General features: G+C 35.7%; 2 protein-coding genes across 3 annotated transcripts; one reads left to right on the forward strand and one right to left on the reverse strand.

Annotated features, from left to right (window-relative positions):
• Positions 1–3,009: 3,009 nt before the first annotated feature.
• Positions 3,010–5,553, reverse strand: LOC114756705 (folate synthesis bifunctional protein, mitochondrial-like). The gene is made up of 3 exons (XM_028945645.1): positions 5,424–5,553; positions 4,808–4,931; positions 3,010–4,628 (listed from the first exon to the last, which is right to left on the reverse strand). Exons 2-3 carry the CDS (start codon positions 4,905–4,907, stop codon positions 3,145–3,147), a joined length of 1,584 nt encoding a protein of 527 aa, XP_028801478.1. The 5' UTR covers positions 4,908–4,931; positions 5,424–5,553; the 3' UTR covers positions 3,010–3,144.
• A 214-nt stretch (positions 5,554–5,767) lies between these two features.
• On the forward strand, positions 5,768–9,448 carry LOC114756688 (fructokinase-like 2, chloroplastic). Of its 2 annotated transcripts, none has more exons than XM_028945631.1 (5): positions 5,768–5,852; positions 6,138–6,478; positions 6,555–7,198; positions 7,707–8,178; positions 9,024–9,448. In XM_028945631.1, the coding sequence occupies exons 1-5, from the start codon at positions 5,812–5,814 to the stop codon at positions 9,245–9,247; spliced, it is 1,722 nt and encodes a 573-aa protein (XP_028801464.1). In that variant the 5' UTR covers positions 5,768–5,811; the 3' UTR covers positions 9,248–9,448. The 2 variants fall into 2 exon arrangements, with proteins under 2 accessions (XP_028801464.1, XP_028801471.1); XM_028945638.1 differs by lacking the exon at positions 5,768–5,852 and adding an exon at positions 5,880–5,911.
• Positions 9,449–12,551: the final 3,103 nt, after the last annotated feature.

Below are 12,551 nucleotides of genomic sequence, written 5' to 3' on the forward strand. Positions count from 1 at the left end.
TGTCTTGTGCGGTCCTACAGTGAAATTTTCCCAAATTTTATTGTCCCAGTTTGTGAAAATAATTGAAAAATATGAGATTATGTTGTCGGTAAAGAAAGGAGAGTAAAACTTTGCAAAATTCTCAAAGATCATAATGTCTGGAACTTATCATCTCCCAAACAAAAGAGATTTTTCTGTTTGTATACTTTTTTCAGAAACTATGGTATAAATGCTACCCAAAGGCTTTACACAGACAACCATCTGCTTCTCCAGGTCACCACTCCCTCATGGCCTAGAAAAGAAAGATTCCCATCACTGTTCCAAAAGGCCATGACCAGAATCTTTGAACCTATGCTTGATAACCTCCTCATTTATATTGATGACCTTTTACTCTTCTCAAAAGATGAGGATTCCCATAAAATTTTATTGTCCCAGTTTGCGAAAATAATTGAAAAATAAAACGAAATAGACTATAGGACGAACTATTTTAATAAAGTAAAAGTGGATGGCGATATAAAGTAGTCTTCTGGCGGGTTCCTCTCATTTTCAGAGTGACACGAAAGGAGATTTTCTGATTATGGTGTTTCCTAGTCTTTGTAGATAGGTTTGTGGCTAGAGGATAGGTTCATGATACCCTTTGGATCAGGGTCATCTGAGTCATAGTGTCTCCTTGTGCAATAGGATTCTTCAAGTTTTGCGAGCCGGGTCTCATCATCTTTCTATTTGTATACATTTTCAGAAACTATGGTATAGATGCTACCCAAAGGCTTTACACAGACAACTATCTGTTTCTCCAAGTCACCACTCCCTTATGGCCTAGAAAAGAAAGATTATTAATGAAAAAATTGCACTTAATCAACTAGATACGGGAGAAGACAACTACTTCACTTATTACAAGAAGACGAAATAGACTACAGGACGAGCTACTTTAATAAAGTAAAAGTGAATGGCGACATAAAGTAGTCTTCTGGTGGGTCCCCTTATCTTCAGAGTGACACAAAAGGAGATTTTCTGATGATGGTGTTCTTCTGTACCTTCTGGACATATTTTGTCTATCACCCCGACCTATGTCCTATTCAAGCGAGATCTTCCAATTGCTTGAGTAAATCAAAATGCCAAGCCGTGTTATGTCTCTCACATAAATGGTCATTTTATTTATGATAATGTGTATCTAAGCGAGATCCTCCAATTGCTTGGGTAGATCAAAATGTCAAGCCGTATTATGTCTCTCACACAAATGGTTATTTTATTTGGGATTATACACTAGAAGAATGTGATCCTGACTGTGAATGCGATACACCGCTATCCAACACAACTCAAAAAAAAAAAAGTCAGTTGGGTCATTTAGAGTAATTTGAATTTGGCATTTATAGTAATTTTAGCTTTTATGTATAAGTTGCTATAAGTGTATTATTCCTTCCCCCTCCAAGGGGATTCGTATAAACTGACTCACCGCTATTCAACACGACTCAAATTGGCCTGTGTATTAAAGCTACTTTTGTCCCTAAATTCAATCAGGCAAAAGCTGATCTAAAGATGAGCAATGCTTGTTTTGTTGTTTTTAACGTATGTTCTTCAAACTTAGCCCAAAAAAACAAACATGAGGAATCTCATTATCATCTTGACAACCCTAAACTGTAGTAAAGGAAAAATACAACATCAAAACTGTGAAAAATATAGGACACGTGAAACAACTTTGGAACAAAACTTGTAACTACTCCATCCATGGTCAAATTAATCAATTGACGGCAACAAAATGAATGAACTTTTATTTTAATAGAGAATAGCACAACCATCATACTCCCACGGCATCGTCTTCGTGTTTTGTCCTGTCTCTTCTTTTCTTTGATGATAGAAACGCATGTCCATTAATGACTTGCAATAAGCGGTCATGGTCTATGCTTTACTAGGGTATGGCCTCTTGCTTTGTTGGGTGGGTAAACAAAGTTAACTTGCTCAACCATCTATATGGTTCAGTCTAATGCAGGCCATCACCCATGGATATGTCTCTGTTAATTAGAGGAAAGAGAATCATGATTTGAGCATTGATTGTCCCATTCTTTAGATGCAAAAGAAGAAAATGAGATAACAAAATTGCACCACAATTAAGTTGAGATAGGAAAAATGATTGAGTTACAGGCATACTATTTTTTTTTTCAATGGAAAATTACAGGCATAATATTGATAACATTAATCATCTTACAAAAATGTTGAAACAAATTGAAATAAAAACGAGACAAATTTGAGGACTGCGTTAATAAAACTATGTTCATTATCTCGTTACAAATGTTGTCAAAAACTCGATTGCAATTTTACTTTCACCCAGAGTACTTCACGCTTTTTGCCCTGTGGCAACAATCAGCTGTCTCTTTGAACTAGAAAGTAGCATCACTACGAATGCTTGCATAATTCAAAAAGACCGCATCATTGTCTTGTCTCTTTTCTTTGATGATAGAAACGCATGTCCATTAATGACTTGCAATAAACAATCATGGGCTATGCTGTAGGGCTTGTTTGAAATAGCTTAAAAGTAACTTTTCAATCATAATTTATGAAATATGACATAAGTATGTGAGAAGAGTTTTATCTCAACTTATATAAAACATACTTATAAATAATTTCTAATGTCATGCCAAACAAGGCTTTAATAAGGTACAGCCTGTTGCTTTGTTGGGTGGGTAAACAAAGTTAACTTCCTCAACCATCTATATGGTTCAGTCTAATGCAGGCCATTGCCCATGGATATGTCTCTGTTAATTAGGGCAAAGGGAATTATGATCTGAGCATAGATTATCTCATTCTTTACATGCAAAAGAAGAAAATGAGATAACAAAATTGCACCACCATTAAGTTGAGATAGGAAAAATGATGAAGCTACAGGCATGCTATTTTTTTCTTCCATGGAAAGTCACAGGCATAATATTGATACCATTAATCATCTTACAAAAATGTTGAAACAAATTGAAATAAAAACGAGACAAATTTGAGGACTGAGTTGATAGAAGTATGTTCATTATCTCGTTACAAACGTTGTCAAAAACTCGATTGCAATTTTACTTTCACCAAAAGTACTTCACTCTTTCTGCCCTATAGTAACATTCGGCTGTCTCTTTGAACCAAAAAGTAGCATCACTACGAATGCTTACATAATTCACAAAGACCACATCATTGTATGCATTTTGAGCGATGGCTTTTCTGTCTCTGAATTGCATTGCAGAGCTTCACAGCATCTAGGTTGTCTCTAACGTTATGCACCCTTATAATGTCAGCCCCACCAAGAACACTGGTTGTAACACAAGCAACTGTTGCGGCATCCCTCGCACCTGCATCTGGTCGAGAGCAAATTTCGCGAAGAAAACTCTTCCTTGAAGGTCCAATTAACAAAGGAGCATGAGATATGGCCAAACTTTTTCCAGCAATCTCTGCTCTGATATCAGGTAGTCCCATGAGAATGTCCAAGTTATCTTCAGTTTTTTTTGAAAATCCAATACCAGGATCAATAATAATCCTCCATGCTGGGATGCCTGAGAGCTCCGCCTCTTGGACACGCGAGTATAATTCAGAGCCTATTTGCTTACAAACATTATCATATTGCAGGTTCTCGGTATTCTGCATGTTAGAAGGGTCCCCCCTCATGTGCATTGCAACATAAGGGACATCAAGATCTGCAATGACTTTGAACATATTAGGGTCTAATTTTCCAGCAGATACATCATTTATAAGATGAGCCCCTCTACTAACTGCTTCTGAAACAACTTCAGAGTAGAAAGTATCAATGGATATAATCTTTCCCGTTGCCTCAGGCATTCCCAGAACAGCTTCTAGGACAGGGATAAGTCTGTCCAGTTCTTCTTGAACAGAGATTCTAGTGGCATTTGGCCTTGTAGATTGAGCTCCAATGTCAATCATATCCGCCCCCTCAGCAATCATTTTGCGGACCTGTGAAACAGCAGAATCTACAGATTGAAATTTACCCCCATCGCTGAAACTATCTGGGGTCAAATTAAGAATGCCCATTACTGAAGTTCTTTGTGACCAATTTAGCAAGCCACCTGCAATAGGTAAGACTCTTTTCAAACCTTCCTCTCCAATAAGGGATTCACCACCTAACCTCTTCCATGCTTCAGCAAATCCACCAGAATGGCCTGAAAAGGAATGCCAGCAATTAACCGTGTCATTGTCCAAAGCTGATCCCACCAAATCCATCAAAGGGGCTACCACAAATGGTCTTTCCCAAATTCTTGCATGAGGTACAGCCAGAATATCGGAGCTTACCTTGTATTTTCCATAAAATAAAATATCCAAGTCAATTGGCCTCGGACCATACCTTATACCACCATCCTTACGGCCTAAGTCCTTCTCGATTTTTTTGAGTTCAGCCAATAACTCATGTGGCCCAAGTTTAGTAACTGCTCTCACTGCTGAGTTTAAAAAATAAGGTTGATCAGTCACATATGCTGGTGCACTCTCGTACAAACAAGCATGCCTTGTGATATGTATGCCTGACTTCCTCATTAACTTCAAGGCCTCCTTGAAATTCTGTAGTCTGTTGCCTACATTACTTCCCAAAGCAATCACAACTTCCTGATCTTCTGAGTGAAGTTCAACTGAGGAATCAGAGGCAGAGTGAAGGGAGGAAAAACCAAATGCTGCAATGAAAATTTAAAACAGAATCAGGTAATTTGCTTTGATCAATTGTCTAAGTAACCATTATCTAAGTAACTATTGAACATCTTATCAAAGAAAATTCACAGTATTCTATAAATAAGATTTTTTTTTAAAGGAAAAAACATCACTAATAAGAGTAGTTTGAGGGCACCAAATATACCTTGAAAGTGCTTTCTGATGAAAAGAAGCTTATGTCTGGCGGACCGCACATGCTTCAGGATATTCATAGGAGGAACAACTTCTTTGATGAGTGTATACATTCAGCCCAAACACTATTTGGTATCCTAGTCATTCAAGATAATATAAGAAACAACTGACACTTCTCTAACCAAAAAAGGGAGAGATTTCACACCATAGCCATTAAAGTTGAAAAATAAATAATATAAGAAAAACTTATAATTGAGAATTTGAAGTTATACAAAAGAAATTTAAATTTTAAAATTATTTTAAAAGAATCAAATATTTAAAATCTATACCATACAAAAATTATAGTAAGATTCCTTTACAATAAAAAGAATAAAGGACAACATAAATATCTTTTTTTTTTTTTTAGGAAATATCAAAATCTTAACCAATTCAAAAATATTTAATTTAAAATCTTTAATAATAATTTTAATAAAATCAACATCCTGCATGGCTAAAGCCCAAGTGTTCATATGTTTTCACATCGTTGGATTTTGCTTATTTGATGGACAGACAAGAGAACAGACTGGTCTTCTAGGCACATCATCAAACACCTGGCGTGCCAGAGAAGAATAAAAGCATGGACTACTTACCTTAATTTCTTTCAGATTGCCATTGGTAACTGATGCCTTTTATGGGTATCTAAAATAGGAAAGTGAAAAGAAATAATCAAATTCAAGAGAAAAATTTGATGAAAAGAGGACCCTCTGAAGCACACACCACAGTAGGAAGAAGACTCGCTGAGAGGAAAGAGGAGGGAGAGAGAAACAAAGTCTTTTCTTTTGCCTTCGCAAAATGGCTAAACAAAATTATATGGTTACGCAAGAGGTTAAAACGCCAAAAACCCTTGTCGTTTTGTTCCATTTCTTAAACCTCGCACCTCAAATCCAGCAAAACAAAGGCATCATCTTCTTGTCCCGCTAAGCTTTTGGCATGGCTGAACAAACTTCTCATCTGTATTTCTGACTTTCTGCTCTTTCCATGGCGTGCCTTTCTTACCTTCAGCTTCTCCCACTTCCCAGGTCCTCTCTCTCTTACCCACTCACACACACGCAAACTGAATCCGTTTATACCCTTTGTGGTAAATTATAGATACCAATTTTCTTGTTCTTGTTCTTCTCCTATTAGCTCCTTTATGCTACGTATGGATTACTCATGAAATGAGTTGTAGGAAAGTATGAAAATTTCCCGTGTCTGGTCTAAGAGCCTGAGTTTTAGCTGCACTTTAGAATTTGCAATATTCGTATTTTGTTGGAAAATCGTTGTAGTGGTTGAATGTGAGGTCTTTGGTCTTTATAATTATGCAGGTACAAATTAAACTGGTCGTATTATGCTTCTTCAAACTTAGTGCAACTTCGAGAACTCAAGTCAGGCTGTAAATGGGGTCCTCTTTCCATGGCTAAGAAGACAGCTGCTTCTCTGGGTTCGGTAACAGAACAATCCAACGAAAATGAGTCTATAGAGGAAAAGAAGACAACTGGATCAGCCAAAAGAAAAAGGGCTGCCACTAAGACTAGGAAAAAATCAACTGATGAGTCCCCAGAAGAGAACAGTAATTTATTGGTAACTAGTGATGGCTCCACCGAAGAGAGTTCATCTGCCTCAAGTGACGATTCCAAGAAGAAATCTCGAAGGACCCGAAGAAAAGGTAATTCCTTAGATAAAGCTGGTCCTTTTTGGTGATATGTGATGCTAATGAGTTCTGAACATCCTTTTTCGAACAGATGCATCTAATGCTGCTGGTGTGGAAAAAGAGAAGAAAGAGAAGAAGGTCAGGACACGAAAAATACCTAAGAAGGAGGATGTAATTTTGGAGGATAAGGGCAGTGAGGCTGAAATTAGTGACCAGGATGAGCCTTCACTTGTTGAAAATGTTGATGAGGAGATTGAAGATGACCTAGAACTGATAAAAGATGATGGAGAGGATATTAGCTTTACTTATGGTTGGCCTCCCCTTGTTTGTTGCTTTGGATCTGCACAGCATGCTTTTGTTCCTTCGGGGAGGCCAGCCAATAGACTTTTAAATTACGAAATCCATGAAAGGATGAAGGACGCTCTGTGGAGCCCTGAAAAATTTGTTAGGGCTCCTGGGGGCTCTGCTGGTAGCGTTGCTATTGCACTTGCAAGTTTGGGTGGGAAAGTTGCTTTTATGGGGAAACTTGCAGATGACGATTATGGTCAAGCCATGCTGTACTATATGAATGTAAACAATGTTCAGACAAGATCAGTCCGTATTGATAGTAAAAGGTCAACAGCAGTATCATTGATGAAGATTGGAAAGAGGGGTCGATTGAGGATGAGTTGTGCCAAACCCTCTGCTGAAGATTGTTTAACAAAATCTGAGATCAACATTGATGTGCTGAAGGAGGTATTGTACTTAAACCCCGAGCGAGAAGCAAGTTTTGCAGAATTAAAGAGAATTTCTGCAACTTATAACTTGTAGCCTTTTTTTGGTAGATATAGCAGTATTATCAAGCTTGAATTGCTGCATCATAATGTTTTCCCTCTCTAGGGAACTAGTCTTCTTCAGTGGCTAATTGGAAGATCTAACCTATTTAAATAAAGTTCGTGATTCTGATGTTCTTGTCTTTTATCATTCTCTAGTTTGCAACCATGCAGCTATTCCATTGAATTAATGTATTGTGGGTTGACAAGTTTGTTACAATTGCAGACACGGGTTCATTTGGGTATAATCATGACTTTTTTCTCACAGGATTTCATGTCAGGCATGCTTGCTTGCCTGAGGCCTTTTGGTTTCTGTATTTATTGTACTTCTTGCTTACTTAAGTTATCCTACGTTTTATTTAATTTTTGCTGCTTGATTGACTAAACTAGTCCCATATGCTTATTGACTATTTTAAGAACATCTCTTGCAGGCAAAGATGTTCTACTTTAGCACACATTCCCTGCTTGATCGTAGCATGAGGTCCACTGCATTGCGAGCTGTCAGAATTTCAAAGAAATTGGGAGGGGTTATTTTTTATGATCTAAACCTTCCTATGCCACTATGGCACTCTATAGAAGAAACTAAGAGTTTCATCCAGCAAGCATGGAACCTTGCAGATATTATTGAGGTCACTAAGCAAGAATTAGAGTTTTTATGTGGGATCAATCCATCTGAAGAATTTGACACCAAAGACAATGACAGGTCTAAGTTTGTCCACTATGAACCTGAAGTCATTGCACCACTATGGCATGAAAATCTTAAGCTTTTGTTTGTGACTAATGGGACTTCTAAGATACATTACTACACTAAGGAGCTTGATGGTGCTATTTTGGGGATGGAGGATGCTCCCCTTACCCCTTTTACTAGTGATATGTCAGCATCTGGAGATGGCATTGTTGCAGGTACATTATAGTGAATTTATGGTGTTGCGCCTCTATTATTCTATTTCATTTTTGCACTTGTTTCTCAAGCAGTTGTATTCTTCTGAGATCAATGTCGCAAGGTTCATGACCTTGCATTTTTACCAAAGGCAACGCCAGTCCATTCAAACATGCAACCCTAGAAAAAGAATTTTTACATAACCTTGTGAGATGTAGAAGAAATGCGAAGGCCTGGACATTTATTGCTGTTTACTTGGACTTCAAACATGCTTGCCGTTGTCTTATTGTTCTGAAAATGCACCAAAGTATTCTGGCAAACCATCGCATGTTCTCAGATATTCTGAATTGTTTCCATCTTTATCTGTTCTATATTCCACTTAAGCCAGCTGCAAATTTTGTATTATTGTTTGCTCTAGATGAAGTCCTAGGGTGAAAGTTGTGTACTAGACTTTGTTTCTGATACATGGCATCAGACAAAATTTATATATGAAACCACTACTTTGAGATCACGAGTAACCAAGCGCATATTTGCATTGGTGGTGAGCCCCCAATTTAATACCCAAAAGCAATTTTGGATGCAGAAGCAACTCTAAAGCTGTGTTGCTCTGGTTGAGCGTGATTCTTGGGAAAAACACATTTTGGATGACTTGAATGTCAAATAAAAAACATGCACTAAATGGTTTTCCTAAGGAGACTTGATCCTTTAGCATCTATGGATCTGTATTCTGGAGATGATTTTTTTAAGGCGCTGATGACCTAAATAAGTTTCTGAAATCTGAATTTATGTAGTTTTTATGATTTTGCTTGTTCCCCATATTAAGCTCTATTTTTCTCAGTTCTCCATACTTTCGCTTTTTTTTCTCCAGCTATCATGCGGATGTTTTCAGTTCAGCCTGACCTGATAACTGATAAAGGATACATTGAGCATACGATCAAGTATGCAATTGACTGTGGAGTTATAGACCAATGGTTGCTTGGGCGACAGCGTGGTTTCCCTTCAACTGAAGATATGGAAGAAGTAACTCCTGATGAAAATGGCATAAGGTCAATTACAGAGAAAGATTACCGCACATTGATGCCCGTTGATTGATCCAGGTGATACAGCTGTTTAAAATTTTTTGGTGTCTTAGGGCTCAGCAGCTATTTATAATCCCTGTACACAAAACTTAGTGTTTTGTTCTGTGTTTCTGCTTCCCCTTTGCTAGAGGTAAATGTGCCATAAAATTTTGTATTATAAATTGTTACATTATGAGAATGGCATCATAACCAAAGATTAAGAAATTTCTTTTGACCTTCCTTGGCAACGATCCTTTATTTATATCAGTCCTAATATTTTTAACCTTAGTATAACTTCACTTTGAAGGGTTTGGTTAAACCAAGCAAGTCGATATTCTGCGATGAGGTGTAATTTGAGATTTTTGGTCATGTGTGAAGACAGATCTTGAAGTGGTGCAAAATTCCAATTACCAATTTCGTCTTCTTACTTCACACCTTTTAGTGATATACCTGCCTCTCTTACATTGCTAGAGAGATGAGATAAGCCTAACAGCTCTTAGTTACAGTTACTCAGCTAACAAGCTACAAGCTGTTTTGACAGCTTTTAACCGCCTAATCTCTCCAGGTTACAATGTGCGCCATACCATTACGTGTGTTTCTTTGCATTTAAATTTGTTATGGGATAAATTTGTATTGATTAATTTTTGGTGATCTACGTATAGTGTTTATGAGGGATTCACTATTTTCTGACTTGCAAATAGATCGAACACGTCTCCCTTGTGGATTGCGGCTTTTTTTTATTTTTATTTGGAATTATCTTATGTTCTGTTCTGAGACTATTTGTTCACTAGGTTTGAGGATTTCCTATTCTCCAACTTCCTGTACTATCTTATCTTCTAAATAAAACTTCTTTTATCAAAAGTAGAAATTCTCAACTCTGCTTGATTATCAGATCCAACAGAAATATAAACATATAAACACTTGAACCAGCCAGTGACTCTTCTTAGATTCCTGAAACAGTATCAGGTAATTAGAAGCTAACGGGATAGTTTCTACCAAAAGCGTCTGATAACTCTATTTTTTACCCTGTGCTCTTCCATCAACCAATTTTCATGAAGAAGCTGAACGTTTATGTTGTTATTTAGCTTCAGCTTCCTTTTAAGTTCCCTAAATGTTAGTAATGAGTTTTAGGTTGCACAGTTTCTTTCAGTTGTGTTGCTTCTATTGCCTCTCCTGTTCTGTTTGTTCCATAGTGCAGACCTGGTTATTATAATTATGACATTAATGTTTGATTAGAAGAGAGAAAATTCCCTTACTTTCTTGGAGGATCTAGCTTCTTAATTTCTTACAAAGTTGTCCGCTTCAATTTCACAGAGAGCATGAGTTTGTGTGTGAGAAGGAGAGAGGGAGAGAGGGAGAGATTGTAGGACCCAATTGAGGAACCCACCATGTGCCTCTTACTGTTAATCTCAATCTGCCATGGAATCACTCTTAATGGTGCTTGGGAGCATACTGTTAACATTTTGGCATGCCAACTTGAGTTTATTCTCTATTTTAGTTTAACAACACTCCGAGCTTTGATTATTGCACTGAATTCCCTACAAATTTTATTTTAGGGTATATAGCTTTGTGTGTGTAAGAGTCTGCTTTAGTTTAATCTTAGTAAAATAAGATTGAAGCGCATGGGTTTTTTCTTTTTTGGAACATGTATGGAACACTAAATGTAGGCATTTCTTTTAGTGGGAGTTTAAATTTTGGTTCACTATACTATGAAGAACTAACTCTTTCTGCTAGGTTTGACCTTCTTGGTAAAGACAAAATATTTGACCAAGTTATACTAGCAAGCTTTATATAAAAGAAAACAACAAAACAAAGAGTGAGCCCAGCAAGCCATTTTTTATAAAGTTTTTAAAGCAGGGAAAATAATTAAAAAAATACTTGTTGATTTTTAATGAGATAAATAGGTCATGCTAATTATTCTTGTACTAATTTTAACTACTTTTATAATGATTCTAACATATTAAAATCCCTCAAAATTACCTATTATCATTTTAAAACTCATTTTTTGTCATTCTTTTTAAGTTTGAGGGTGAAGGTCATTCTCTCTTTTCTCCTCAATTTTTCTCTCATGGCCTTGCATAAAAAAAGTGGGGAAAATTTATTCAGCCCGAATACAAGGCTCTGACATTTTGCTTTGAAAATTATTATCTTTTGTAAAAATTAAAGCTATCTTTTACACTTGTTTTGATTAGAAAAAAATGCATTAAATATATTAGCTTAAAAGCGTAATTTTTTCCTTCTACATGAGTGAGCAAAAAATTAATCGTTTATAAAAAAAATAAAATTGAGAGAATGATAATTTAATAAAACTTTTAGAGGTGTTAATGTAATGCATTGTTTTAATTATTTTTAATTTCGCGTCCCTTTAATAGTTTTTATAAATAAAAAAAATTTCAAATGTTTTATCCAAAGTCATTAATTTTGTGGATGGATTAGCTATCAACAATTGAGATCAATATAAAACAATTAAAAATTGGCCAAAAATAAAATAAAAAATTGTATCACTGCTAATTAATATCATAAATAAAAAAAATGAAAGAGTTCACTTTTTTTTATAGACAACTCAAGATTAACCAATTAAAAGATCGATCTAAAATTGTTTAATATGCAGCAAAATGAGGGGTTAAAGATTTTATGCATTATAATTTATAAATAAATATAATAAACATGTCTAAAAGAGTTTTTATTAAAAACATTAAGTTTTAATGCGATATCACTGATTTCAAAATTTATAATTAAATCATTAAAGTTAAAAAATGATGGGAAATTTCAGATAAGGACCATTATAGCTAAAAAAATTCATGTACCCCCAAAATAATCTGAAATTTCACTGCAATCTGGGAGGGTTGAAATGAAATTAATTTATGCAGCAAAAAGACAGAAATGACCTCAGGAGAAAAAAAGAAGAAATAGCAAATAGATATGGGTATTAGTAATTAAAAAAGAGAGGATTAACAACAAAAATAGAGGGATTAACAATAAAAATAAGGGATTTAATAAGAAATATAAGGGCGTTAACAAACACAAGTGGATTAATAACAAAAATAAGGGTATTAACAACAAAAATAAGGGAATTAACAAAACAAATAAAGGGATTAACAAGAAACAAAAGGGCATTAACAAGAATCGCAAGAAGATTAACAACAAAAATAAGGAGATTAATTAAAAAATACATAAGGGGACTAACAATAAACGTCATAAGAAAAGTAACATCACAAGGGAATTAACAAGAAACATAATGGTATTAACAACAAAAATAAGAGGATTAATAATAAGTGAAAATTTATTGCAAAGAAATAAAAAGCAACAATGTTCTGCCACAAAAACAATCTTTTTGC

This window comes from Neltuma alba, unplaced genomic scaffold (genome assembly GCF_004799145.2).
Source record: "Neltuma alba isolate B1F8T4 unplaced genomic scaffold, ASM479914v2 tig00001403_pilon, whole genome shotgun sequence".
NCBI classification, from domain to species: domain Eukaryota; kingdom Viridiplantae; phylum Streptophyta; class Magnoliopsida; order Fabales; family Fabaceae; genus Neltuma; species Neltuma alba.